The 27883-nt window shown below is 36.7% G+C and overlaps 1 protein-coding gene across 5 annotated transcripts in view; it reads right to left on the minus strand.

The window, feature by feature from the left end:
- Positions 1-4215: 4215 nt before the first annotated feature.
- st18 (ST18, C2H2C-type zinc finger) overlaps positions 4216-27883 on the minus strand; it is a 47754-nt gene continuing 24086 nt past the window's right edge. For 3 of the 5 annotated variants that reach the window (XM_023334810.1, XM_023334808.1, XM_023334811.1), the window contains 21 exons: positions 27548-27663; positions 24919-24970; positions 24078-24108; positions 23730-23917; positions 19634-20338; positions 18807-18941; positions 17141-17231; positions 16951-17043; positions 16212-16420; positions 15872-16071; positions 13256-13501; positions 11576-11685; positions 10920-10982; positions 10589-10657; positions 10261-10323; positions 9849-9929; positions 8305-8526; positions 6847-6935; positions 6659-6762; positions 6412-6558; positions 4216-6290 (listed from right to left, as the gene is read on the minus strand). In XM_023334810.1, coding sequence (XP_023190578.1) covers positions 6150-6290; positions 6412-6558; positions 6659-6762; positions 6847-6935; positions 8305-8526; positions 9849-9929; positions 10261-10323; positions 10589-10657; positions 10920-10982; positions 11576-11685; positions 13256-13501; positions 15872-16071; positions 16212-16420; positions 16951-17043; positions 17141-17231; positions 18807-18941; positions 19634-20338; positions 23730-23917; positions 24078-24108; positions 24919-24970; positions 27548-27663 — 3155 coding nt within the window. In that variant the 3' untranslated portion in view covers positions 4216-6149. Of the gene's footprint in view, positions 6291-6411; positions 6559-6658; positions 6763-6846; positions 6936-8304; positions 8527-9848; positions 9930-10260; positions 10324-10588; positions 10658-10919; positions 10983-11575; positions 11686-13255; positions 13502-15871; positions 16072-16211; positions 16421-16950; positions 17044-17140; positions 17232-18806; positions 18952-19633; positions 20339-23729; positions 23918-24077; positions 24109-24918; positions 24971-27547; positions 27664-27883 lie in introns of those variants that run through there. The other 2 variants (XM_023334809.1, XM_023334812.1) reach the window with 2 other exon arrangements.

The following is a 27883-nucleotide window of genomic DNA, read 5'->3' on the forward strand; positions in this document are numbered from 1 at the left end:
TCTACATTTAGTTCTACCCACTGAATGAGTTCGACCACTTTCCTTGTCCTGCTGATGCAAAGCATCCACACAGCTTGATATAACCACCATACAATTTCGAAGTATTTTTATTTTTCAAAAACAATGTGTAATTTTTCTACCACTCCATGCTTATCTATTCATTTGTACTGTTTTATAAACTCATATAACAAATGAGGTTTTTTGCTATGTGAATAAATGCAAAACAAGAGTTTAAAATCAGCTTTTTTGGACAAGACTGTGCACAAATAAGGAATTGGACTTTTGCTTAACATGCACAGTGTACAGATTAAACATAAATATTGCTTAATTTATGTACATGTTTAATGTGAAATATTATTTCTTTAGAAGAAATAAAATAAACAATGAAAGGAAAAGTATGTACATGTATGTACAGCCATTTTTTGTTTATTTAAAGAAAAAGAAAAATGACAAAATACTTATTTTGTTTTACTTATTTTTGTTTCACATCAGAGTTTTTAACTACTCAAGCTGTAACTTTACTACAGCTTGAGTAGGCCTTCCTATGTTGAGAATATAGGAAGGCCAACCTTTTCTGCAGACCTAGTTGTTCATGGCAGTTTGCACCTGTCCTTTTTGGTGGAACAGCCAAACCACAGAGTGATGGGTGTGCACAGGATGGACTGAATAATGGTCATGTGAAAGATGACAATTGAGTTGCTATAGAAAGTGCAGTCTCTGCTGGACCTTCGTCCAAACAGTATCTGTGTGTGAGAATCATGTTTTTGATCATGGGTTTCATTTTGTATGAATACTTTTACAAGTATTCAGTTCCCATAATGTGATTTCTTTGTCAGGTCAGAGAAGGGAGCTTCATTTCTAAGGACACAGTAGGTTGTAAAATTTCATCCATACTTTTTTTCAATGAGCACTATATAGCAGGAGCTTCCCTGCTGAAGACATGTTCTCACATCTGGTTATACTGCTGTACGGGTCTCTTCAAGGGGACAAGGGGAAGGACATGATGCAAAAGCTACTCTGTAAAAAAAATACTCTCTTTGTTAGCATAAGTATGTTATAGAGCCCTACTTAAAGATCACTGTTTCTGTCTTTGTATCATCATCTAATAATATCTACCAATTTAGCAAAGGAAACAAGGAAGAGGGAAGCAGATCTGTACCATGTGATCGGCCTGCTCATTATTTGGCCCTTCAACAGGAGAATTTAAAAATAGAAAGGTTGTAGAAAGCGTCATGCACCTTCTAACCCTGCACAGTTCCTATAATGAGAGACCTAAATTCAGCTGTGGAGGATTGGGAAAGGATGATCACCTGGTTTAATGTGGAAGAAGCTCCGGTCATCACATGCGCTTTGGCTCTGAAGTGACCAGCTTGCATTAATGGGCTTTTTCCTCTGAATTTTCTCATGTGTGAGGCAGCACGTGATCTTTTTGCATGTATTAGTGCATCTCAAACTTCTTCTTGTGTGGGAGGAAATTAGACACTTTGATCTACCTTATTTTTTACTTCTCTTTCAGAGATTTTATAAAAAAAATATTTACACAAATAAAATTTTTTATGAGTAGTTACTCTTCCTGTACCTGAAGAGTTTGCTTACTTCCTCCCCCAGTGGTGTTGTTGCACAACATAGGTGCTGAGATCCACTTGCATGAGCCAAAACTATTAATTCAAAATAAATCCTGACGCACATTTGAGTGTCTCTCATAACTGAATAGCTGCTCATCCAGGATCATTAGTAATGTCACTCACTGCCACTCTCAGAGTCCCTGAATCAAACAAAATCAACACCTCTATACAAGAAGGGTTTGTTTTTTGCGTTATAATTAGAGTCTCATGAGATCTGAAGTGAGGGATGGAGAGAGGAGGTTAGCGAAACTGTGCTCCGCACATTGACACCTTCTCTACATCACACTAACATGGAAAATTTTAACCAATATGCAGTGTTGTGCTGAATAATATGATAATAATGAATGAACAAACAGTCCAATAATGTACTGCACCCTTTAGCTCTGATTACATTATCTGTAGATTTTAAAGTTTATTCTTGTCAGATATCTTATTTAAATGTTTTTTGCCACAGTCTAGATGATGTGGAAATGGGGGCGCAGCATTTAGTCTTCTCTAGCACATGATAAATACAAAATTACTGTAGTTGATATATCCAGCCAATCCAGTGCTTAAAGAACCATCGTCTACCATATTTTAAAGAGGATCCAACTGATTGGGTATGTTAAAAAGCCACTAATATTAGATTACTTCTAATAGGTGCCCTTTATACGCCTTTCCTTATTTTTATGCTCAGACTAGATTGAATACAGACTACAGGGAAACTTTATGCTTCCTCCTGTGATGTAAATCAACATGTGAGGTTACATATAAGGACAAATGTTGGCAGTCATTGTTTGCTTTACCATCTTCTTATTAATTTTACCTGCTTTTGAGGCAGAAAGCTGGTAATTGGGTTGTGGCTTCACATCGTCTAGCCTTTTCTAAAAAAAAAAAAAAAAAAGAAAAACTGGGCAATTACTATTGACCCCACTTAGTAACTGAACTTTGATTTCACTCAGAGCTCAGTTTTTTGTGTTCAATTTTCACAACAACATTTTAGTGGTGATTTTTTTAAACTCAAAAATGTAAATAAAATAAAAAATAAGGAAAAAGAAGTGATAAAAAAGTCATCTTTGACTAAATTTTGTCAAATTCACAAAAAGTAGTTCTTTATGGGATTTGATGAGACACATTTTTTTTTTTTTTTAAATCAGAAAAGTGTGGAGTGGGTATGTATGCAGCCTTGTTTACTCTGGTAACCCTAAATAAAATACAAATAATTACTTTCCACAATCATATACTGGTCTAAACAGAGTCTACCTGCATGGGATGTCTTAGTGTAAATACATCTGTTCTGTGTTCTCAGACATTTGTTAGAGAAATTTAGGGAAGCCAAGACGCTCATAGCAACACTGGAGAGATCCAAAGTTCATGTGGGAATATCTGTTGACAGCTGTTGGCAAATGTTAGTCAAGCATTCCACAAAACTGGCATTCATGGAATGGTAACAAGAAATAGGCAATTGTTAGAAGAAAGCAAAAAGAAGCCTCATTTGCAATTTACAGTGTTAATGAAAAACCAAATGATGTTAAACGGAGTAATCTGGAAAAATAATATGTTAGAAGCAGTAAAACATTTGAGACTAAGATGAAGGTTCACCTTCCAGCAGGACAACCCCAGGCATACAGCCAGAGCTACAATGCTATGGCTTAAGATCCAAGAATTGTTCAGTCAAAGTCCTAACATGATCTGAAACAGAATTTGTGGCAATATGAGGCTACATTGCACATGTAGCCTCTCTAAGCTTGAGGAAGACACCTCAGAGACATATATTTAAAGACACCCAGCTATAGTTTGGTTTCACACCACACTTTTGGGAAGAAAAAGTTGAGAGTTGTACATCATTTTCCTTTTACTTCACAAACACGCAATATTTGTGTTGGTGTATTACATAAAATCTCAATAAAATATGTTAAAGTTTTGTGACATGTGAGACTATGAAACATAAATACTTCAAAAATGACAACCCCCACTTTTTCTGGGCTGTAAATACATCATGTTGTTTGATGCACATTGTTTTTCATTTAGTAAAGAGAAAATATGGGATATGTGCATAGAGGTTGGAAAATAGGTATCAAATTTAGATGGCTGCTTCTACCTATTCTCATCTTCAATAGATGACAATAGGTAGTGGGGTACATTCTACCTCAATTCTGAAATATATATATAAAACATAAACTATGTTTATATATATATACCCGATTTGGTCATTTCTACGAAGAGGATCTGACATACTGTACATTATACCCCACTTCTGAAATGTAGCTGACATGCTTTTAAATAAACATAATAAACAGTAGATTAATTAATATTTAGGAGAAGTACAATTCATTTAGGTAAGGTTATCATTTGTTGGTCATGTAAAATGTAGCCATTTGTTCTCAGTCACTCCTTGGATGTCATAATTGTTTGGTCTTTTTAAATTTAACTACAACAGCTTCTCAACGTGAGCTTACTTACTCACCGGGGCCAACACCCTGCTCTTAATGTAATACTTCAGATTTACCACTAGGTGCCAGTGTTGTCCCATGAAAATTTTAGCCCATCGGGCATCAACGTTACTGTTGGATTGCCGGTGAACCCAAAGCCTTTAAAAAAAAATCACACAACCGTTTGAAAAGTTTATTTCTACCATACACAAACTGTACAACACAGCGCATATCTGTTTATTATGAAATAGTAAAAGTAATAGGAAGTTTCCATTTTACAAACTACCCCAACTGAAAAAAACCATTACATTTTAATGTGAAAGAAAAAAAAAAGAAAATACAGTACAATTTCATACTAATATCGTTCCACAAAAAGAGCATTTTCACATTACAAAACATCAAATACTAACAGGGAGAAGAAAAAAATAAATAAATATTATTCACAAAACTTCCTGAGCAAACAACGTGTGGTATAGGAATAATAATAATAATTAAAAAAAAAAAAAAAACGTATAAAGGATTAAATTTAAAGAACATAATTGGGTTTTTAAAAGATTAAAATTCTTGTGTTTGGATAAAATATGGTTTCAATTTTCTGCAATTTGGCTCCTTTGCTATTACAATGTTTGCTTTTAAAACCGCCAAGGCTACATTGGACTAAAAATTAAATACATATTGCTTAAATGAATATTATGCATTTCCAACTCTTGGATTAATTTCAAACTGAGAGACTAAAAATATATGGAGGTCTAAAGTAAATAAAATGTTCCCTTTTTTTCTATTTGTTGATCTAATGGAGACATAAAATATATTGGTACAAAAGTGCTGCTCAAAATAACAACTGATCAGCCTGTAACGACTGTTTATCTGTGATGATTAATTTAAACCAAATTGCCAGTTTTTTTGACACGGTTTTAAAATAGTTATTAAAATGTGCCAATAGGACATTTAAACGCTGATAGCTGTTGAAATGCTAAGACCTGTGAGGAGAAAAGAGTAAAACAAAAGCCAAAGAAGAAGAAAAAAAAAAATTCAGTCTCAGTCATACTTTAAGAACCTGACTCATAGATTACAGCTACTGAAACACCAGTTTTCAAACAGTCATCAGGAACTCGTCCTCCTATGAAAATAATTGTACTGTAGAATAAATTAGACACCATCCACGTAATACTGTCCTACCACAAAACATAGTACTTGTATATTTTCATGGATTCATATACATTTAGGCACATACTATATGCACACTTCAGCGTGTGTGCACAGAAGGCAGTTTAATATCTATATTTCTGTAAAAAAACAAAACAAAAAAAAAACATGACAAAGTGAATTTTTGATTTTTTTTTTCTTTTAGATGCGCTCTGTTTGGGCATAAACTCACATTCGCTTCCCTAAATGATGCTGCATTCTCACCCCGCCTTGAGTATAAAAAGGTACAGTACTCTTGCATTGCATTTTGTTTTATTATCATATATATTTTTTTTAATCTCACTTTGTCTAATACATTCAGTTCCCAATAACAAAAGTGAAAGCAATGCCTAAAACTGGTGATACTTAGTTTTGGTAGTTTTTTTTTTTCTTTGAAGGGAAGTTAAACTCATGAACTAATAAGAAGAGTAATAATAGACTAGCTTTTTCGACACTAGATGGCGAAAGTATGCCATTAAAAACTGGAATGTGCTTTTGTGTAATTTACAAAGTGCAGAAAAACCAACAGATTTCTCAAATATTAAGCATTTACAGTTCAAGAAATAAATAAAATCTGAGGAAATAAATACACTGAGGAACAAATATAGTAATAAATACCAATAATATAAGAATGACATAAACACATACAGATTAAAATCAAGCAAATCATACAAAATAATTAAGTGCAAGAGGGGATAAAAATAAAATAATCGTAATAAAAAATCTCACCAGGATAAATGCAGAAACAGTAAAAGCATTACAAATCTGGCTGGTAATTTTCTCAGTGCAGCGTGTTTACCGGGGAAATGCCGAACACATTTCCAAAAGCCTTGTCTTATACATGCAGCCGAGCCAGCACTCTTCAGTGAAATAGAGCTATCTAGTGCCATTATCCCAAGTCAAAGGAACCTCTTGGTAGCTCTGCAGCTTAAACATGGATGCCCTTAATAGCCTGTTTGATATTATCCAAGAGGGCCTTGCACTCCGGGGAGTATTCATGCTCCGAGTTGTTGTACATATCAGTTAATGTGTTCACATAGGCTTCAAAATTATGCTCACTGATGGGTCCCTGCAACAAAAACAAGTTTGACCATTAGTGGAAATAGTGCATCAGAAAATGACAATTTGAAGGAAACTAGTTTCCACTGACAGGTTCGACAGATGCAGTGTGTGGTCAAAGCTTACTGTACCATTTGAGGCAGCTGAATGTCTGTCAGGCTGTTAATGAGAGCTTGGCTGAGGCGAGCAAGCTCCTTCAGAAGGCTGTTATTGTGCTGTTCGATCATCTTGTTTTCCTCCTCAATTGTCTTCAGGTTGCATTCCATCGACGAGATCTGCTTTCGGGTTCAAAACCGAGGAGAGACTCATCAGATTAAGCGAGCAGCGATCACCCTGAACTGTTGCTTTTGAACACAATCTGTGGCAGTAAATACTTACCTGTGTTTGGAGGTGCATCATGTCTTCTTCAATTTTCATATTTGAGTTGTTCAATTCCTTGATTTCATGATCCAGATGGTGAATGTCCTCTTTGTTTTCAACGCCTGGATTACACAGACCCCAGGTATTATAGTTGAAAGTTTGTTTTTTTATGTAAACAATAACTTTAATTTTTAAAATGAACTCACCACTGCTGGTTTTCAGCTTGATAGTCATCATCTCCTCCTCTGAGTGTTTTTTCTTGATGCTCTGTGCATTCAGCGGGCACCCTGACAAGCTAGTCAAGCACAAATAACAGTTTAAGGATGTAGGACACCACCAAATCTACATAGACTTGTAAAGGATAGAGATGCAAAGATAAATTGTTGTTTTAGCTTGATGAGCCCTAACTGAGGACAGGCCAATCAGAAATGTAAAAATCCAATCTTTTTTTCTGAACAGTGAGTAGGTCAAATGCAAGCACTGTCATGTTGTGCTAACAGCAGCCCTCCTTGGTGTCGATATTTCTATTGAGAAAGCAACTATTAACATTAGCTATTATCATCATCACTGATTTTTTTTTTTTAGAAAGGATCTCACTGCAATAATGCAGATGTAACAAGTACAGTTACATCTATGACTCAGTTAAGTGCTTTGGAGTCTTCTGGACTAGATGAAATGCTATACAAGTACAGACTCTTTGTACATACAAGTACATACAACAAACAAGTATATACAACATTGTATGATGCATGTCTTATCATACAATGTTGTATCATAAGAAATATATTGATTACAATAAAATAAAATCTTTTATACTCTTTCTTATCACATCATTACAATCCCCCACTATTTTCTGTCTTCTTCAAAATCTCATTCACTAAAATTGTACATATGTTTGTGTCATGTTGAAGCCAAGCAGTCTTCTGTAATTACTATATTGGTAACATTGGTTTTGCAATGGTGACGCAAGGTTTTCAAGCAGATAACCGGATGGCTTATTTAAGTACAACAAAGTTTTTTTTTTTTGTTTTACCCTTTTAAACATTTTGTTTCTGTCATATAACATCTTGGATTTGGAGATGCAGGCAGCCCTTGGGAAAACATGAAATAAAGGCCCATTTGTGCTGAAGAATACAGATGGAGTATTCTGTCCAGATTCATCGTTCAGTCCATGAACACCGTGACAGAAATGGTGGAGCTTCCTCATAATCATGCTGCACCGACCACCTCTGTTTACTGCAGTCTTTCTTTTTTATGTCTCTTTCTGAAACTGCACATTATCAAGATGGCTTCCGCTGTGATGCTTAGCAAAGTTAGAAACAGGCTTACCTATTTTCACACATAAAGGGAGCATGAATGGATCTTTAGGGTCCAATATCAACACTCTAGGTTGTGAAGACTGTTGTTTTCATAAGACTGTGTAAATTTTGCTAAAATTATCAAGTAATGGCCATGAAGCAAGGCTAGAAAAAGCCTATAAATTATAGTTGGTAAATAGAAATCAAAAGTTCTACCACTCCACGCTTTACAAAAATCAGAGATCGGAAATTGGTCACAAAATTTGGATCAGTGCACCACCAGTAAATGTGGCAATGTACAGTAAAGATGCAACATTACAGCCAGCAGTTATGCTGAGAGAGGAAATGGTAAACAAGTGACCTTACCTTCGGTGAGTGGCAAATACATTATTGGCATGTCCGAGGCCATTGCAGCCAGGCAAGGGACAATGGGGCAATTCTTGCTTGTTAGCCTTCCAGGCAAAGGGCAGGCCATTGATGGACGACTCTTTCTGTCTTTTAGCAGCTAGCGGACAACTGCCTGCACTGCGATGGGATGTGTATTTCCCCGATATATGGCCCTGCCCGTCACATCCAATCACGGGACACCTACAGGTCAAGAGATGTGTATGCTGAAATGCTGCGCACACTGCCAAAAAATCTAACAGGCTTGCATTTAGCAACAGTTATATGTTATTGCTTTCTTGCAATACAAAACAGCGCTATTGTTAAACTACACAAAAAAGAGTATTAAAAAAATCACTTTCAATAACTAGACCGGAAGACTTTTTAACCATTACCTTGATTAATCCATGCAAATGCTGATTAAAAACAAAGTAAAAAAACTCCACAGACTCAAATAATCACATTAGCTGTAAGTTATTAATCCACTAAAACTTGGATTGGAATTAGCGCTCTGCTCGCGTTAGTGCGTGAATTTTGCGGTGAGCAATATTTGTTTCTGGGGGGAAAAAAACATCAGCACAACTCATGCTGAATGTCATTAAGAGTTTGTCAGTTGCATTTCCAGGCCTGTTTTCTGCAGGTCAGTAATGGAGTGACATGAATTACAGATAATTGTCATGTTCCCCCCTCATGCGAAAGAATGTAATTTGGAGGTGGCTAACCCATTCCCTTATTGATAAAGGTGAAAGGTCGCCTGAGATGATCCAAATGGCACACACACTGTGGAGTGCTGCCTGCAAAAAGCCTGTTTCAGCATTTTGTTACTACACAGCATGGCCTCACTTATAGGACAAAACAACATCAGTCCCCATTACTTACATCCACCACAGGTAGGTAGCTTGATGTAAGGCACCCAGACAATGGAGGCATGCCATATGGCTCACTATTTACAATAATCTAGGGACATTTGTTACCATCCCCCGTTTCTCTCTTAATGTGTATGAGATCTACTCCTCTATAATTCCTAAGCTCATGGCCTTGCATTAGTAATTAAAAAGAAAAAATCAGGGTCCAGATGTAGAAGTAAACAAGGGCTCATATATCTGACTTTGGATTTAAACTCCAAATCAATTACATTATTCTTTTTTTTCTCAATAACACTTTCACAGGCAACAGTGATTAGAGCAAATGAGTGCCGTGCCATCATCAGTTCGACATTTTCTTAATGTAATATAATTATAAAGAAAGCACTTGGCGTAAAGTGGTAAGCCAGATATCCCATTCAAAAACTAGGACCAGCACAAAACCCAAGGGAAAATAAAATCCTACAAAAACACACTGCTAATCCCTCCACAAAATAATTCACTAATGTTGCGGACAACAGAAGTATTATTTTCTTTAACTACACGGCCTCCAGGTATATAACGCATGAAAGCAAGATGCCGGTTTTGGTTTGTTGCCTTGTTTTATTTTTATACTAACATAACGGCGGAATGAGGACAGTAAAAAAAAAATAAAAATCTTACTTAAGCTCCTGCTCATCTTTGTCATCCTTGTTTGGTGTGAGCTTCAAACCTCCTTTCCTGGCACGTGGACAACCTGACAAACTGAAAACATTTGGAGAAGGTGAAATAACACAAACCTACTGAGAAGTTCCATTAAAGGCTAAAAAGGGACAGAATGCCTACAATATAGATAGATAGATAGATAGATAGATAGATAGATAGATAGATAGATAGATAGATAGATAGATAGATAGATAGATAGATAGATAGATAGCAGCTAAGTTTTTAAAAACAAGAATTCAAAAATGCAGCATGTTTGCTGTTTAAAGTGAGACTTTCACCATCTGCTTGAATGCCACGATTCTGACAAATATATTTCATGCTCAGTGGTGATGGTGCCTTTTTTTCTCCATCTTTCTCTCTCGCTCTCTACCTTCTGTGCGAAGCATAGTTCCCAGTCACATGTCCAGATCCATCACAGCCAGGTGTTGGGCACCTGCAGGTTGAGAGACACAGACACCAGGTGCTTTTTACAGCATAAAGTGGATCAATGGTAATATGCAGGAAAGCAGCACAAATAGCTAAACGAGTTCATGTTGAGGACATGGAAATCTTGCATAGTGTGTAATGGGAATGAAAGGGATAAACAGATCTGATATGGGGGAAAGCAAAGGCGAATTCAATGGAAGCAAGAACAAGCTGCCTAGTTTTATGTGAAAAAGGCGTTAAGAAACAAAAATACCCATTTTTAAAGCACATACTTTAGTTCCTGAGAGTTGGCTGCCATCAGTGATTTGAGAGTTTTGTCAGCCAGGGGACATCCAGACACACTGGAGAGGATAAAGAGCTAAGAGTCACTTTAATTCATGCTTTGATCACTGTTGGATTAAATCATCACAATGCATAAATAATACAATATTATTTAAAAACACAACTTCCTCCTCAGGAAAAGAAAACCTTTTCATCAAATTGTCATTTAATATTATGAACTGTGAAACCTGCAGTTTGTGACAAGTTTAAGCAATAAGCACTGTTTGCCTTGGCTGCATAACTTTGAGCTGCTGCTAATGAGACTGTAATTAATTGCGCTACCTCCGATGTGATGCATAATTCCCTGTCACATGGCCGCTGCCATCACAGCCTGGGGTCGGACAGCTGCACAGGGAACACAAAGCATTTAATACACAGATTACTCCACTTCCCACAGACTTTGCCAAGCTGCGACTGACATCTTTTATTTGACACTGAGTGCCCTCTCATTGACGTTAAAAAGAAACAAGAGTTAGTAAAGCGAGAAGTTTAGTAAGTGTTTGTGATCACAGTGCTTAGGATTCAGTGTGGTAATGTCTCTGAGCGTCGTTCGGGAGATCTCAGGGGAAGCTGTGCTGTGCAAAAAACTACAGGGTCCTACTTTTCTGGTGGGAAGACCCAGTAGAGTAGAGCATGCACTCTAACTACAAGAGTCAAGAGTTGTGCGAAGCTTTTACAGGGAGAAAACTCACTTTTAAACAGACACAATTCTTCTCCACATGAACCTGCAGACATATCAGTTACAGTCAAATGTGACACAGGGAGTTTCATTTGACCCACTTAAATCAATCTGCTCTTGGGTTCGGAGTTACACTTTTTATAAAAAAAAAATCATTAATACTGACCATCTGCCGACTAAAAGGGAGGATCAGCTTACACATACCTGACTGAATAAAGATGTTGCAAGATGTTTCAGCATTTAACCCTGGATAGCCTACCTCAAAAGCTCCTTCTTTGAATCCCGTAGCAGCAGCTTGGCTTTGGAGCTTAACATACTGCCGTCCCCTGGATAGTGCTGGTCCTCCAAGGACACCTGATCGTAATCCTCCTGAAGAAAAAAACAAAACAACATGGCTAGAAACTCTCTCTTCACTGACCTAAAAGTCAATAATTAAGAAAATCCCTTTGTAATACTCTTAAAACATTTGCTAAAGGTTAGAGTGCAGCGAAAAGAGATTAGGCCTGAGGACACTCTGGAGGTAAACCATATATCCATTTAAAGCAATCCACAAAGTGTTTATGATGCAAAGCCATGAAGTACTGATGTTTGTATTTAAATTAAAACAACTTATATCTACAACAAATAAGTCCCGTCTTTGAAACATAAGAAGCCATATTATGGTTCATTCAGAGTCCCTTGCACAACAACATGGAGCACAGAAACACTGATTTAGCAGTGTAATTAAGTTTGATATATTATTCAGACATGCTGTCACTATGTCTTTAAAAATGTCACTATAAATATTTTTTAAGGCACTACGCGTCAATAAGAAACAATATTATGTCACTAAAATTAAAGAGAAAGGTGACTTAATTTCTGTGGGCCATCTTAAAAAATACACACATTTATACTTTTCAGTTCAGACTAAATCTTTAAATGTTTTGATTATTTATTGCAAATATGTTCAAACATTCCTCCTTTCACCATTTCTGCTTTTCACACATTTTATTACCTTATAAAATTCTTTAAAAAGTATAGATTAAGGTATTACCACATCACTAAAGTTTAAATGTAATTTATAAATTAACAAAGTATGTATCCTAATTTGTAAAAGTATTGTACTTAACTTTAAATTTAAATGTTATTATTTACCACTCTGCATATTTACTTAAATGTTGCGCAAACATAAATGTGCTTTACATTTAAAGATCTCACTAAAGAACAAGTGAAGCAGTTCAAAAACTATGTATCAGAAAGTCTTTAAAAAATATAGCATAAGTCCAGACCATACAAAACAAAACCGTCTGGGCTCTAAAAAATTAAAAGGTTTAGACTAACTGGTGAACCAATAAATGAATACCTTTTGTCTTACTGTTCTTAATTCATCTGACTACGTACAGAACTGTAATTTGTTTGTTACGTCAGCTCCTTAAATAGTTTTTTTATTCTATGAAATATAATATATAATTTGGTAATAAACTCACATATTGCTGCTTATACTTCAATCTAACTGATGTTTTAGATATTAGCTTTTATCTAAGAGATTAATCTAAAAAATAAGCTAACCTGTTCAAATCTCACTTTATCTGACAATATCTTTCTAAAACTCTTTGATAAATGTTAGACAGTTTGGCAAAGTTTAGAGAATTTGAAGCAAAGATGTTAAAAGTTAGATTCCTTTTACTTTTTTTAACCCTAGGGTTAGGGTTATTTGGTTGTTTGTCAGTGTTTTTCCTGTCTTCATTTGCTTTCAATGGAAATTTCTTGCATTTTTAAAAATCTACAGCAAAAATTGAAAAAATACTTAAAACAGGTACGGATAAATTTTGATTAAAAATTAATTACTATAAAGCTGAAACGAATGTTTGTCTACATGTTACAATCCCTTTCCGTCACATTTTCCCCTTCTATCCTCAACAGTTTCATTTGTGTTTTTACATCACAAGCAGCTTTTTACCTCTTTGTCCTGTAAAACATGTGCTTTGCTGAAGTTGACAGGGATGGAGTTCTCCCAGGTTTCTCTGTCACACAGCGGCTGGTAGAAGGCGGGGCCGATGAGTAAACTTCCGCCTTTCGCCAGGGCAGACTCAGGAGGCAGCAGCTGTTCGTCCGAAGGTGTTTTGGCCCGGGCTTTTCCATTTTCTTTGCACTTCTTCATGCTTAGGTCCAATGTCCCATTTTCATCCACCTCAATTAGCATATCCTAAAGAAAAAAAATCCCCAAAAAACAGTTACAGAATCCAGTTGACACATGTAACAACATGTTATAAAACAAATAATTATTTTAGTGCTGCGAGTGATAAAATTCAGGGGGGAAAAAAAGAAAAATCAAAGGTTTTTTCTAATTACGATAAGCCAGCAGTCATGCTGTAAAAACTTTCACCCCTTTCTCTGTAAACATGAATAAAATGACTTAAAAACGCAGAGCAAACAACGTATTTAAATAATTCATACAGCAGTTATCTCACACCAGACAAAATACCAAACTAAGCCAGCATTAATTCTGCTGAACACAAAAAAAAATAATCACTGGTGTGTAGTTTTTTTTTTGTTGTTTTTTTTTTTTGGTGACAGCTGTATCATCTGTTTTCTAGGACACACAACCAAGATGGCAGCTGGGAGTCAGGGTGGGCGTGTGTTTGTGTGTGTGTGTTTTAGATGGGGGGTTGGGTTGTTGGTTCTAGGTCATCATTATTAAAGCAAAAATTAAAAAGCTTAATGTGGCATAAGTTTCCCCTGCTGACAGATGTGTTTGTCATTTGTGCATTTGGTTTTTAGTACTGAAACGTACTGTCATTGTGACTTATGGCTCTGTTAAGGTATTAAAAGTTGGACCTCATTAGAGGCTAAAATCCTTTTTTCCATAAATGAAACCAATTACTCAATCCATATGTTTCATTAAACCCTATCTATCATTATAGGGTCAATTATTAATGGTAGTTTGATTAATTAAGAGTAATTTTCATAAATGTGACTGTCCAGTTTAATTATCCTGCACTGAAAATGGCATTAGTGTGAAATTAAATAACTTTTATTAATTTATTGTGATTTAATGTTAGCAGAAATCGAAAGCAAAAACATTTGCTTTTCTCTCTCTTTTGTTTCATTGAATAACTATAACAGCAGTTTCACACTTTTCCTTGTTTTTTTTTAAGCGTCTGGATAGATTTCTTTCTGGTATATTTCAAAGTGTAATATATTTACATATGCATATAAGTTAAAGCATCCAGCGACATATAACACTCTAAATATGGCCCCCTCTTTTTCAGACGCGAAAGCTGTTCTTCATTTTGTGTGTCTGTCCAAGACAACTAAGCTGTAAACGAGAACAGATGATTAACTTGCTAACACTGTTTTATTCATTCAGTGGGCTGGTACCTGGTACAGGGCCACATTCTCAGCTCAACAAGCTGGGAGACAAGGATCTGTGCTGTGTAGGTGTGGAAACCTTGAATCATCTACAGTACACAGTGCACGTATGTAACCCACAGAATGTGATCAATATTAATCATGACGTGAGTTGGGAAGTTGTTGAACACAATGCCATGTTGGGCATTCGTCGCAAGCAGAAGACATTTTGATCTGCACACATTTTCCTGCAAAGAGTTTGGATTTGGTGTGAATTAAACTTTTGATATGTTAACTCCTTTTGCTAATTGGCTTAATCCGTTTGAAGGCTTCTAAAGACGATCTGGTGTAGACACACAGCCTATGCTGGATCATATAACTAAGCAAAATATCCTCTGCCATCTGCACTGGGCAAGATGCATCTTCAGACATCAGTTCAAGGGTTTTACATGCCAGCTGATGTCAAAACAAAATACAATGCCACATGTTTCACCAAAAAACAAGAAAAAAAAAAGAGATGAGCAGTCTAAAAGGGAAAAGCCGGCAGATTTAATTTTTTCTTCAGACGTGATTTATTGGCGGTTCTTGCATGAATGACGGCCCGGTAAAGACCTTCCTTCCACACTCGAGAGCAAAACAAAAAATATAACTATATATTATTTTTTATTATTATTATTTCACAAACAGTCACATCTGGTTAGAATAATTAATCTCACATTTAACCAGACTGTATTTTAGTTTGCAAACTAAAGATGAATAAATTGAGACCAAATCCCTTATATAAAACTGTAAAGCGGCCTTCTGTGTCGCATTTATTATGTCTCTTGAATAAGATCCCAACTTTAACATTGGCTGCATTGTGTACTCATATTTTCATAAATTTTTTACATTGTGCACCACTATGTTGTCTGCCTAATCCCCTTTAACTGGATGTAAGCAATACAAAAAACTTGCTTTGTGAAACTAACAATTTTTTTTTCCCTATTTGTTATATTTTGGAGAGCTCATACTGCTATCTAGCACAATGCCATTTTGCTCCTACAAAAGATTCAAGAGCAAAATGGCAGGTTAATAAGGAGGTAAAAAAACCCAGATTTTTTTCCTTGGTGTCGAGCTTGAACTCTTTGCACCAAAGTCTCTTTTGTTTCCCTTTCATTTCACTCACAAATCAGAGCTCTTTTAGAGAACAACAACAAAGACCTTTCCAATGGCCTAATTTTATTACCTTGGTTGAGGTTGCCAAGGCCTGGCCGCTGATGGTTTCCATGCTCTTCCGGTAGCGAGTGGAGAGGTTAAGAATGGCGGCTGTCGCTGCAGTGGCCTGGAGACAGTCTTCTTTTTTGAATTGACTCGGAGGACTATGTTGACCAGAGTTGGGCACGCAGCCACCCGAAGCTCCGAGTATGCCAGAATACTGCTGAGGTGCTAAAAGACAAACAATCCGGCCATTTAGCTGCTAAGGCACAATGTGTTAAACTCAAACATCAAAATCCTTAGAAATATTTAAAAGAAATCTTTGTAATACATAGAGTTGAATTTTCATTCCCAAAAAGTATGAAACTTACAGTCAGGGTATTGCAACATTTCCTGGTCTTGGTTGGTCCCGAGCAGTGGCTGTTTGCCGAAGACCTGTGCATCAAAGCTGGCATAATCGAAGCGAATTCGGCTGTACTTGTCCATTTCTTTTGTGAGACTGGTTTGCAAGGCTGCTACTGGATGAGATAGCCTGTAGTTCAGTTGGTTCATTTCAAACTTCTTTATTAAGCTGATTGCCCTAAAAGTAGGAGAACAGAAGATTGTGCCTTATTGTATAAAAGAATTTACAAACAAAGGTGGCTGAACAGTTAATAAAAAGCAGTAAAACTGTAGACATTGTGTTTATTCATTGAGGGATGCCAGTGCTTTTGTACAAATGGAGCCTGGAATCTAATGTGTGTTGAAGATCCACAGTCAGGTTGCCAGACTAATTAATATAGAAGGAATGGGCATCCTGCCCATGATATATCCACAGGGAACAAAGAGTTCTGCTCTTTTATCATTCCTAATAGAGAGGAACTCACAGGAGCAGCAAGCGTCACTTATGTTTGCTTGGAAAGCTCAGATTTAGGCTGTGTGTTCAGCTGGGATCAGGGAATGAACATATTCCACTTTTCCTCAATAATGATAGTCTTTATCAGTTTTTTTCAGATGATCTCAGCTGTGTGTAAAGAACTGAGTCCACCACTGAGCTGAAATGTCATTGTTTGTCCGCATGTGCTCACACTGAGCGCAGTGAAAGTCCAAAAACATGATCTGGCGCCATACCTCGGCGAGCGGTCAGGTGTTTGTCTGCACTTCAGGCTCTCATCTTGAGGTTTGGAGACTTTCACTGCGGCGGCAATGGGGCAGCCTGAGAGACTGGTTGGGGAGAGGGGATTAAACACATTAGGTGAGCTCTGTAACTCATCACCAAACAGGGTGCAGATTTTCTAATGGCTTCTATCTGTGGTTGTACCTCCGGTGGGTGCTACGGTTGCTGTTGACATGGCCCCTTCCTGTGCACCCAGGTGTAGGGCACTTGAGGACGTTTTCATGCATTGCCAGAACTGCGTAGACAAAAACAAACAGACAGACGACCCGAGAATTGAACATGCAAGGAAAAGTTATGTTTTAAGATTACAATCAGTGCAAATACAGTACCAAAAGCTTCAATATATGTTGAATGATTTTAGGTAAAAAAACAAAAAAAACAATGTAAAGCAGATAGCGACACTGAAGTTAAAAGAAAATTATAAATAGTTTTAAATTTAAAAAAAAAATCAGTATAAATAATAAACAAACTTATAGAAGCGTCTTTCATTCTAAGTCTTTTGTCCTATTGTTGTACTTCATTTGCACATCAGCAGACAGACAGATCATGTGACCCATTCTTCTTCGCAAAATAGCACTAGTTCAGTCAGATTGGACAGATCTGAAAACTTACGTTTTCAATTTTCCCTCAAATTCTCAACTAGATTTAGATTTAGATTTTGACTGGGCCACTCTAATGCTCCAACTTTGATCTTTACCAATCCGTTGGAGCTCAGGCTGTATCCTTTGAGTCTCAAGAATTTTGTACTGTCTAACTGGTTCTGATAGGCACCATATTTACCCCCCTTCCCATCAGCTCTGATCAGGTTCCCTGCCTCTGTGGTGGAAAAGCAATCCCACAGCATGATGCTGCCACCCCACTATTTCATAAACATGGTGGTAACATCATGCTGTGGGAATTCTTTTTTGCAGCACAGTAGGTGCAGGTTTTTACACTTTTTAGATTTTTATTTGTAAACATTTTTGAAAGCCATTAACCATTTTTCTTCTGCTTTGATTAAATATGCACTGCCTTAGGTTGTTCTTTCTTATAAAAACCCATTGAAACACAAAAAATATAAGATTTGAAAACATTTAAGTTATTAATACTTTTTAAAGAAACCGTGCTGCATATAACATCATATATTTCTGTGCATTAACTGATATTTCACAGAACAAGAAGAAAGATCCTGCAGGGACATAATAAGGAAGAAAAAGCAAAAAGCTGTTTGCTTATTGAGTAAAATGCTGTTATGTGGCTGAAATGTAAACAGCTTAGCAAAAAGAGGAGCGAAAATAAGACAGATTACATTCTTTAAACCAAATGCGTTGTTAAAGGTCCGCTCTGTATCCTTAGAAAGTTCTCCTCTGTACATATCCGCCAATTAGTTTATTGGAGTTGTCTATTTATTTTTGAATTCTTGCGGCTGGAAGCCCTTTGATTTGCAAATACAGCCTGCAGTCTAAAAGCATGTGCGTTTTTGAAAAACTTAATTACTTTTTCTGTTCCCTTTTGTAACATTACCGTTTAATGTTCAATGTTTGTTGAGTTATATTGAAATGACTTAACAATCGCCAATGTGGGGGGAAAAAGGAGAATTCAATATTCAAACATTATGAGTAAAAGAAAGAAAATCCTTTAAGTTTATGTGTAAAGTTTTTTTGTTGCTCATCTTTGAACTGAACTAAATGTATAAGCAGGCTTTTTGTGTCTTTTGCTTTTGCTAAGAGGTTTTCAATTACTGCGGCTGATTGTAAATGGTAAAACCAGAGTTTTTTTTTTTTCTTAAATAAAAATTATCCCACTAAACGACGTTGCTTCGGTAACTCACTCTCAGGGGGAACTCGGACTTTGTGAGGACATCCAGACAGACTCCTGTGATGTGGGTACAGGCCCGTCACATGACCAGTGCCATCACAGCCGGGGGTTGGACATTTTATATCCTTTTTATCTGTCCTGGGAGAGTCTACAGACATAGGAAAAGAGCTCATTTTTACAGAAAGTAAAACGGAATTGTTTCTGTTTCAAACGTAAAACGCAAAAAAGAAAATTAAGTCTACACGTTAAGATTTTCCAATGTTCAGTATGTCTGAAGCATTTAAACCAAAAGATTGAAATATCATGCACCGGCAAAACCGTTTTGCACTACATGCATCTATTAAGCTGTCGTTTTAGTTAAGGCTGCAGTTTAACACAGGGCATTCACTTCTTAATGCCCATCCATCGAAAGATTACATCCAGGATTACACATTTATCTGCAGTCATTTGAAGAATCCGAGGGAAACATGAGGTACTTTAGCAGGATTTAAGACTTATGGTCATGGTTAAATATCCAGTTGATTCCTATCAAAATCCAATATTCTGAGTAGCACCAATTCCATATTAAAAAAAATGTTCTTCTTTATATTTTAGTCTGTTTATTTATTACCTCACTTGTTGCCAAAATGTTTTTAGTCCTTAAGAGGATTTCCATCCTCTGATTCCCCCGCTACTCCCCTGCATATGCTTCTTTTATTCCTTTCAAATGTTTTTCGGCGCACACAATCTTCTAAATAACAAGTCATCTTATCTGATTTACGCTAGATGGAGGATTCTGGTTTTTTTTTTTATTCTTGAACAATATTAGAATGTTCCAGATCATTTTCTTAGTGTTAATACCTTTGCCTCCATGGTAGTTGAGCCTGCTCTCTATGTCCATCATCCTATGATGCCTTCTCTCGCTGGTCATCTGCTCCAGCAGGAATCGATCCATTTCTCTGTAGGCGTGGTGTAGGGCCTGCCTCTGCTCCGTCTGCAGGGCGATGGCCTGCTCCAGCAGGTTCAGGTTCACTCTTCCTCTGCTCATGTCAAGGCCTCTGTCGTGGAGGCCCAGAGCCCAGCCGTCAAGCCTGGGCAGCCTGTCTGCCTCTGCCTCCCCCTCGCTGTCCTCCTCAGCGGGGAGCAGCCTGTACCTTAAAGCTTCGGCTTGGAAAATGCTTGCTCTGCCTATCGGACTGCCCAGTTCAGACTCTTCCTTCATGTGGCTGTTTCTGCCTGGAAGGTCTTCGGAGGCTCGAGAAGGGCTGCAGTTTGAGCTGTGGTCTTTGGCAGACAGAGACAGGGGCTCCCACTCAGCTTCCCTCATGTCTCCGTATGGACTCTGCGGCGATGAGGTGCCGCTCATCCTGTCTTGACTTTGGTCCTCTTCTTCATTGTTAGGGAACTCCTCATCCTCCTCCGCCATTAGATGCTCAGAGGTGTCCAGCTCACACTGGGGTGAGCCGTTAGATGTAACTTCAGGCCATCTGAGCAAAACGGAGTTTGACGCAGAATCCAGGCAGCTGCTTTTGTCAGCCGCTCCATTCACTGCTTTAAAATTTCCATCTGAAACAACAGGACAACATTCATTACTGCGTTGGATAGTGAACTTGCACTGCTTTTGCCCTTTGCATAATAAGAATTGTATTTCTTTAGTAATCTTTAGCAAATCCCTTAAAGGTTTTAGGTTTTCTCTTACTTCTCTAATAATATTCAGAGAAAAACATGTTTTTATAAGCATCAACAGGGATTTATAACATTTATACATGCTGCAGAGGAAGGATAATCAACAGTCATAAGGTTGCACAATTTCCAAGCAATTCTGACATATTTTTCAAAACATATGTAAAACCTTCCTTCTGCTAGTTCAGCGTAAAAACCTATGACATAAGGAAAACAATTGCTTTTCACTTTGTTGTTGTCTCCATCTGGAGCAACAACTCAATAAAGATTTAAAACAAGATTATGAGAGGATTTGCAGGACATGGGCAGAACACAATTTTTTATTCCAATTCATGATCTGCGTTTTAAAGTGCAAGCCGAGGAGCAACATGTTGTCTGTCAAATCTGATTTAAGGAGCAAAAAAGTGCTGTTTCTAGGAGTAAAATCAGAGGAAAAGTGAGGGATTAATTAAAACACAAATTTAGAAATTTGGAAAAGTTAAAATATTAATTAACATGAATGCTTAAACAGGACAGAAACAAGCTTTTTTTGTGTTGGTAAAAAAAAAATTTGTAATATATTGTCAGCAGCTCTGGTCTAATTTCCATGAAATCTCAAATTTAATAAACATGACCTTAAATTGCTGAAGAATTTATCAATTTGGCTTAGTTTAATTTATATTTTTTCGTTGAAAACTCATCCACTGTTCTTAAAGCTGGTGACCTTTTGCACTTTTACACAGAAAATAAGGACCTTCCAAAATACTGAAATATGTAGAAATACAAGTCTTCCTACTGCTAAGAGTGAATATTACTGAAAATCAAACTTAAGCAAAGTGTTTTATGTGATAATATTGAAATTATAATAGAGTAGAATATGTGTTGGGTAGCATTCTATTTAAATTATATTTCTGTTTTATATGCCAATAAATGTCAGAATGGATGTTATGAGACTTTTTTTTCATTGGTTTTGTTTATATAAAAATCAGCATGTAGTTAAATTCCTCTGCTCTGACATGATACCATATATAGCATATTTTGTGACTTTACTGGATATTATTAAACTCTGGATATATTTCTCAACGTCCTTAAATTTTACAGCCATATTAAAAAGAAATAAATCTGTTTTCTGCGGGTTATTTTGCAAAGAGGTCTTTATCATTTCATTTGCATTAACCCACAGATCCTTTATCATTTAGAATAAATCCCAGTCACATGTACAGAGGGCCAGAAGATTTTAGGAAATGCCGATCTGGTAAAGAGACAAAGAGGGTTAGGGTTATCCCTGAAAATGAATCGAGACAACACTTTACTAACACTGCTGATCATGTTAAGTCATGGTCAGTGATTAACAAAGGAAAGCTATCATCTGGATTGATTCAACAAAATCTCTCCTGATCCCCAAACCATTTAAACTTATGTGTTATTAAAGCTCTTTAGACGGTGAAGGTTTTTTTTTTTTTTTTACTTTCAGCAGGCTGAACTGGAGGTCTGTGTATCCACATAAGTAGCTGAACATTAGAGTCCAAACTAAAAGTGGGATTCAGTGGACTGAGAAGATTGATAGAGATGGATTGTGAGAATCAGATCACATGGTGCAGAGAATGATATAGAAACAGGCATTAGCAAAAAGCTGAGACTTAATAACAAAAACTCTTAATCCTGACCAAAAGAGATTTAAAATCACAGGCATTATGTGTCGCTCATAAAACAAAACTACCTATCAGTAAAAATACAGGATTTGGGGCTTTGTTGAGTACGAGGGACTTTTACTTGTCTGGCTCAGGCAACATTTCAGTGGGTCAATATTTCCTACTGACAGCAAGAACAGAAAAAAAGAATGTCTGAAGGCAAACCTTGTTGAATGAAAAATTAAAGTCAGCAACACGTATTTACATTTATGAGGCAAGGGTTTTTGTTTTTCATCCAGATGGACTCCCAGGCCTGACACAGCCGCATACAGTCAGACACGCACACACACATACACACACACCCCTTGAAGTGTAGTGGAAAAAAAGGAAAGAGACGGAGGAAAAAAACTTGGATCCCTCCACTGGTTTGTGTGTTGGAACAGGTGAACAGTTTGTACTCCAGAATAGCCATTACCAGCACTCTGCAGCAGGGCTGCAGTTGGCTGGAGCTGAACGCAGCGTGGCTCAACAAAACAAGAGGCTTATTTTTTCCTCCCTTTTTGTTAAAATGCAGATATGACCAGCTTCTCTCCGCAAAAACAACAACAAAAAATTTCTTACAGCTTCCAGTCCACTTTTCCAATTTTTCTTTTTTTTTTTTTTCACAGAAAATAGCCCCACGAATCTGACAATAACAGCAAAATATGCCGTGAATATGCTTAACAATATTCTTGTTGTTGTTGTTTTTGACACATTTCAGATTTATTTTTTGTAGTTTTTGGTATTTTCTTAGTGTGTTTTACACTAACTCCACTGAATAATAAGTTTATATGAGGAAAAATAAACAGCAGTAACCTGAATATAAACAGTGAATTACTTAAATCACTGTAGTGTAATATGAACCCAGGAAACAAATAAATTCCATTTCCAATAAATCCACACAATTTTGGTGAGCTACTCTCCAGGTCCATTTAACTACACACATGTGTACTATAATGAGCCGAAGACATTATGCCTAATTATGTATTAGACTGTGTTAGAGGGCCTAACAAAAGCTTTTGAAAGGGACAATTACGTTTGTTGCTTAGTTACATCGTTAAAAATATACCGAATCAGTGCAGATTATAGTGGGCGAGAATGCACATGTACGCCATGAGCGTTGTTGCCAAAATGCACAAAATTCAGTTAATCCGGAAAAAAAAAATTTTCTTCTTCTTTTGCAATGGACCGGAGTATAAGTGGTGCATCTGAACTGTTAAAAAATACAAGCCAAAAAAAAAGTGATACCAACAAAGAAAAGGGAAGTTTTAATTTAAATCAAGTGAACTGGTGCACGCCTCCATTCAGTTTTTATTGTATGGAATCAATGGGTTTGGCTTAGCTATTAAAGAAGGACAGATGAGGGGTCTGAAATCTGGCCTCATCAAGAGGGGGTAAAGCCACGCCAAAAATATCATGGCAGATCAGCTGTCAAAACTTCAATTTGTGGACGTGAGACACAACTAATATGGGCCCAGCAGTGTAGTCTTTCACTTCCACTGCACAATGACTGCGGCTGCTGGCTGATGGCAGAGGGAGGGGAAATATGAATGCAACAGATGGGATTTTAAAATTCAGCGTCAATTGTTCATCAAAACAGACAAAACAACAGGACATCTGTTTACCTGCTGGAGTGTCAATGTTCCTCAGCTCTTCTTTGTCCTGTGGCGGTGCCAGGTCCTCGCTCTCCTCTTCACATGCGTCGCTGGGGCTGTAGTGGCGGGGTTTCATCAGCAGGGACTTTCGCTTATTGACAGGGGCGCCCTGCACCCCATCCTGGGCGCTCCTCTTCCTTGCCGCGGACCCATATGGGCTGGACAAAAAAAGGGGAGGACAGTAGAGGCGAGAGAGGAGTCAGGATGCCCATTTTAAACTGTGGAAATGCTCAACTTTTATATATATGCTAAAAAGTAAAAATTTCTTATGATCTGTGTAAAGATATAAAAAAAATGTTTTTATTGTAAAAACCTAACCTGTGGCTTTCAGTGGCCCAGTCCACCAGGCCTGTGAAGCAAAGAGTAAGAAGTGTTAGAGGTAAAGTCGTGTTTATGTTTCCACCACAATGGCGTAGCATCTGTCAACATATTTTTTCATCAAAGCTCCATGGCCACTCACAACTTTTGTACTCTTGTTAATGAAATTTTATGATGTCCAGTAAATATTTGTTCTGCAGATAATGTCTTAGGGATGATATGACGCTGGCCTTTTCACCATAGATTTTACAACGCCACTGTATCAGCATAATCAGCAGACGGGTGTAGGAGTGGACTCCTCATTGATCTGAAAAACACCGTCTCATTCAGCCTGCTCACTCTCTGGAAACGCGAAAGTACCTCATCCTTTGACAGCATTGACAACATGATCTAAAAGGCTAAACCTATTTCCCCAGGGGGGTTCGGTATAAATCTCATTCACAAGTTGCTCCGCCACTCCCATGAAGCTCAACCAACAATAACACTTTTCATGAGTTTTTTTTTTTTTTTCAGGAAGGCTTTGCAAGCTTTGCACAGTTCCATGATGACATATCCAGTTTAGAGGTTTTTATTAACGCAATACACACACACACACACACACACACACACGCACGCCCTCCTTCACTAATTTGAAACTCATGTTTGAATTTAATGAAGTTATTCCCCTCTGAATAATGAAATGGCGGTGCAGTGCTCTTCAGACTGTGAAGGTAATAGATAAAACTGACAGTTATAAAGTTGGGTTGTTGAACTGATACCCCTAACCTGTGATCATAAGTGGTGTGTGTGTGTTTCAATATTTGTGGGCTAGTAAGTCCTTAAACCTAAAGGCTGAACTTACCTGTGCTACTGTTGCATGTTTTGAAGGTTTGCTCCTCACCTTCAGTATCCATCTGTAAGAAAATCATCAAATATGCAGGTGATATTCCAAATTATTTCTTCATTTGCTAATTTTGGCGTTAAAATTAAATATGACAAAATGTCCCACAATTTACTCACACAAAAATAGAAATAAATACAGGAATAAATACAGAATAAAATAAGTAAAATACAATGAGAGGATAACATTATCAGTAAAGCAGCACTTTTAAAACTATCAAGGTTCTCAGAATTAACTCAAGTCGAAAGGCAATGATAAAATAATTTTAATCTGATGTTTAAATGTATATATGGTCAGAACAGTATGGACATGTATTTAAAAAAAAGCAATTGCATTATCAATAAACAAAACCTCAGTCACATCTATAGTTTAGTTTGAAACTCAGGGCGTCCATGAGAAACTTGTTGATTGGCCCGAGTGCTTTTCAAAGTGTGTGAATTATCCCATAAATAACAAGAGGTCATATTTAAAAATTGAATTCATACAGAAATGGTAAAATTGGCAGAGACTGCAGCCAATTCTAAGCTTTTAGGACCAAAATCATGTTGTAATGCTTTTTACTTCAAGTTAAAAGGCAAACATTTCTTAAATAAAATTAGAAAACTAATATTTTGCTTTTTTAGGGTTTTAGCTGATAAACTGGGAGTCCCGAGGGCCACTTAGCCTTAAAATCCATATTTATGCACCGTACCACAAACAACTTCTAAAACATTGGTAACATGTAAACAAACCAACCAGCATTTGGGGGAAAAAAAGTTCTGTAAGAGTGAGAAAATCATAATGACATTTAAGTACAGAAAGGACCTCACAGTGTGTGTTTAGACAAAAATAGTTGCTAAAACCCATCTACTCTCACTGACTGTTGCTTATGGATCCCAAATAAAACCTATTAAACATAATTATTCCGGGATGGTGGCGGTGTATAGTGGTCACAGGCCAGTGAAATCTGTGAGTCATAGGATATGCTGTTACTTTTCTCTGGTAATGGGAAACATGACTCCTCTCTCTCGTTTGCTGTTGTGATTGAAGGCACTGACCTGTCATACATTTATAATAGGGGAGCAGGTGTGGCAGTGATGGACCTTAATTTCCTTTAATAAACCTTTTATGTGCCACACTCTTAATGCCACGCCGGGCCCTCAGAGGTCCTGCTCATAATAGGTTCATTACTTTTGATTACTACAGCCTATTGAGACAAACAACTCCAAAACACTATAGATTACGTTCTGTAAAAATGAGTGTAGCTCATTAGGTTATAACACTTTCCCAAACAGACACACGCCAATATTTTGTATAAATTTTTTGGGTCCAAATACAAAATATTTTCTTCACATCACCCAACCTGTGATTTCAACATGGATATAATTTGGTCCGAGTCCAACTGATATTATCAGTGTAGGTAAATATCCTCATTGGATTATTGTAAACATTTTAATCTCTTTCTTTGAATGATATTTTACACAGACCCCTGTGTTAATATACAAAAAACAGGTAATTATAGAACAAAGCATAACTTTAATATTTACAAATTTAAAACTTACTATTATTTATTTATTTGTTTATCCAGAAGTTTTTCAGTTTTATTGTTTTCTTTTTTTTTAATACAAGTAAATTATCTTTTATTTACGTTGCACACTTAATAAAAGGTTTACATACAACGTTTTGCACAGCTCTCTCTTTATGGATAAGCACCTATCAGGAGAAGCCAGGCTATGGTTTGATACAAAAAAGTGAAACATGTTCCAATATTATTTCATTTTTACTTTTAAATTATCTATTAATTATTATTTGCTTATTTCATTTTTACTATGCCTGTCTTTGTCTGGTTGATATTGTGCATTTTTACTAGCTTAAACCGACTCTACAAGAAAACCTATGGATGTCCGGATTTACTTATCTGCCTTGACTTCAAGCATGTCAATGGAGTTGGTCTTTATGATTAATTCTGCTTTTGCGTATTTTTTTTTGGTTTAAAATTGGTGTCAATAGTGAAATTAATTAAGTCTATTTCCAATGTTTTCACCTATTTTAATACATATGTTTTAAGACTATAATCTCCCCCAAAAAAGAAATCTTCCTCCTGAAGCAGTTTTGAATCAAGCAAAAAAATGATTAGAATTGATATAAAGAAAAAAGAGAATCCAAAGTGTGTAATGTGTTTATAGTCCAAAAGTAGTTGTAGTTCTTAATTTTGATACATTTAGCAATGGAAAATAAATCGTTTTCTAGAATTTGGCTTGCCAATTGGGAAAGTATTGATAATTTCCAATTTTTGTTCGATTTATCTCCACATACTAACTTTAGTTAGCTATTTCACCATAAAACAAAATTCCTCTGAGACAACAATGCAACTACAGTCCTTCATTACGTCAAAAAACCAAGTTCAGCTATATTAAAGAGTTTATTATCTGCCAGCCTCCCACAGCTCTCTTGATAAGCAAAAACCAATCTCAGACTATGATCAGTGCAGTCGAAGGAGCACTGACTCTCCTCCACTTACAGACTGAAGCCTATTCAAACAGTTACATAATCCTTGTGTCTTTTTCCATCATCTAACAAAACTACATACAAAACTTTGCAGACCATTCACCTTTGTTTGCGGTTTTCCAGGTGCACTGAAGGATAAGATGCCAGATCCACACCGTTCACCCCGGCTGTTGTTTTCAAGTTTGTTTTCTCTCAGGAAGTGATCGTGTAATTCATTATCTGTGACAGAAAACACAAAAGAATATACACTTTTGAGGTATTGGCTGAAACTTTGTCTTAGAGGGAAAACTGTGCAAGATCTGGAAGGATTTTATGAATTCATCTGTTGTTTCACAGTGTGGAAATGTTCACTTTCATACCTCCAAAGGAATAAGGAAGAGAATGCAAATTGATTGCTTGACAGAGATCAAATTGCTTGCTTCTAATTAATACAAAATAT

Source organism: Xiphophorus maculatus, chromosome 6 (genome assembly GCF_002775205.1).
Source record: "Xiphophorus maculatus strain JP 163 A chromosome 6, X_maculatus-5.0-male, whole genome shotgun sequence".
Classification (NCBI taxonomy): Eukaryota; Metazoa; Chordata; class Actinopteri; order Cyprinodontiformes; family Poeciliidae; genus Xiphophorus; species Xiphophorus maculatus.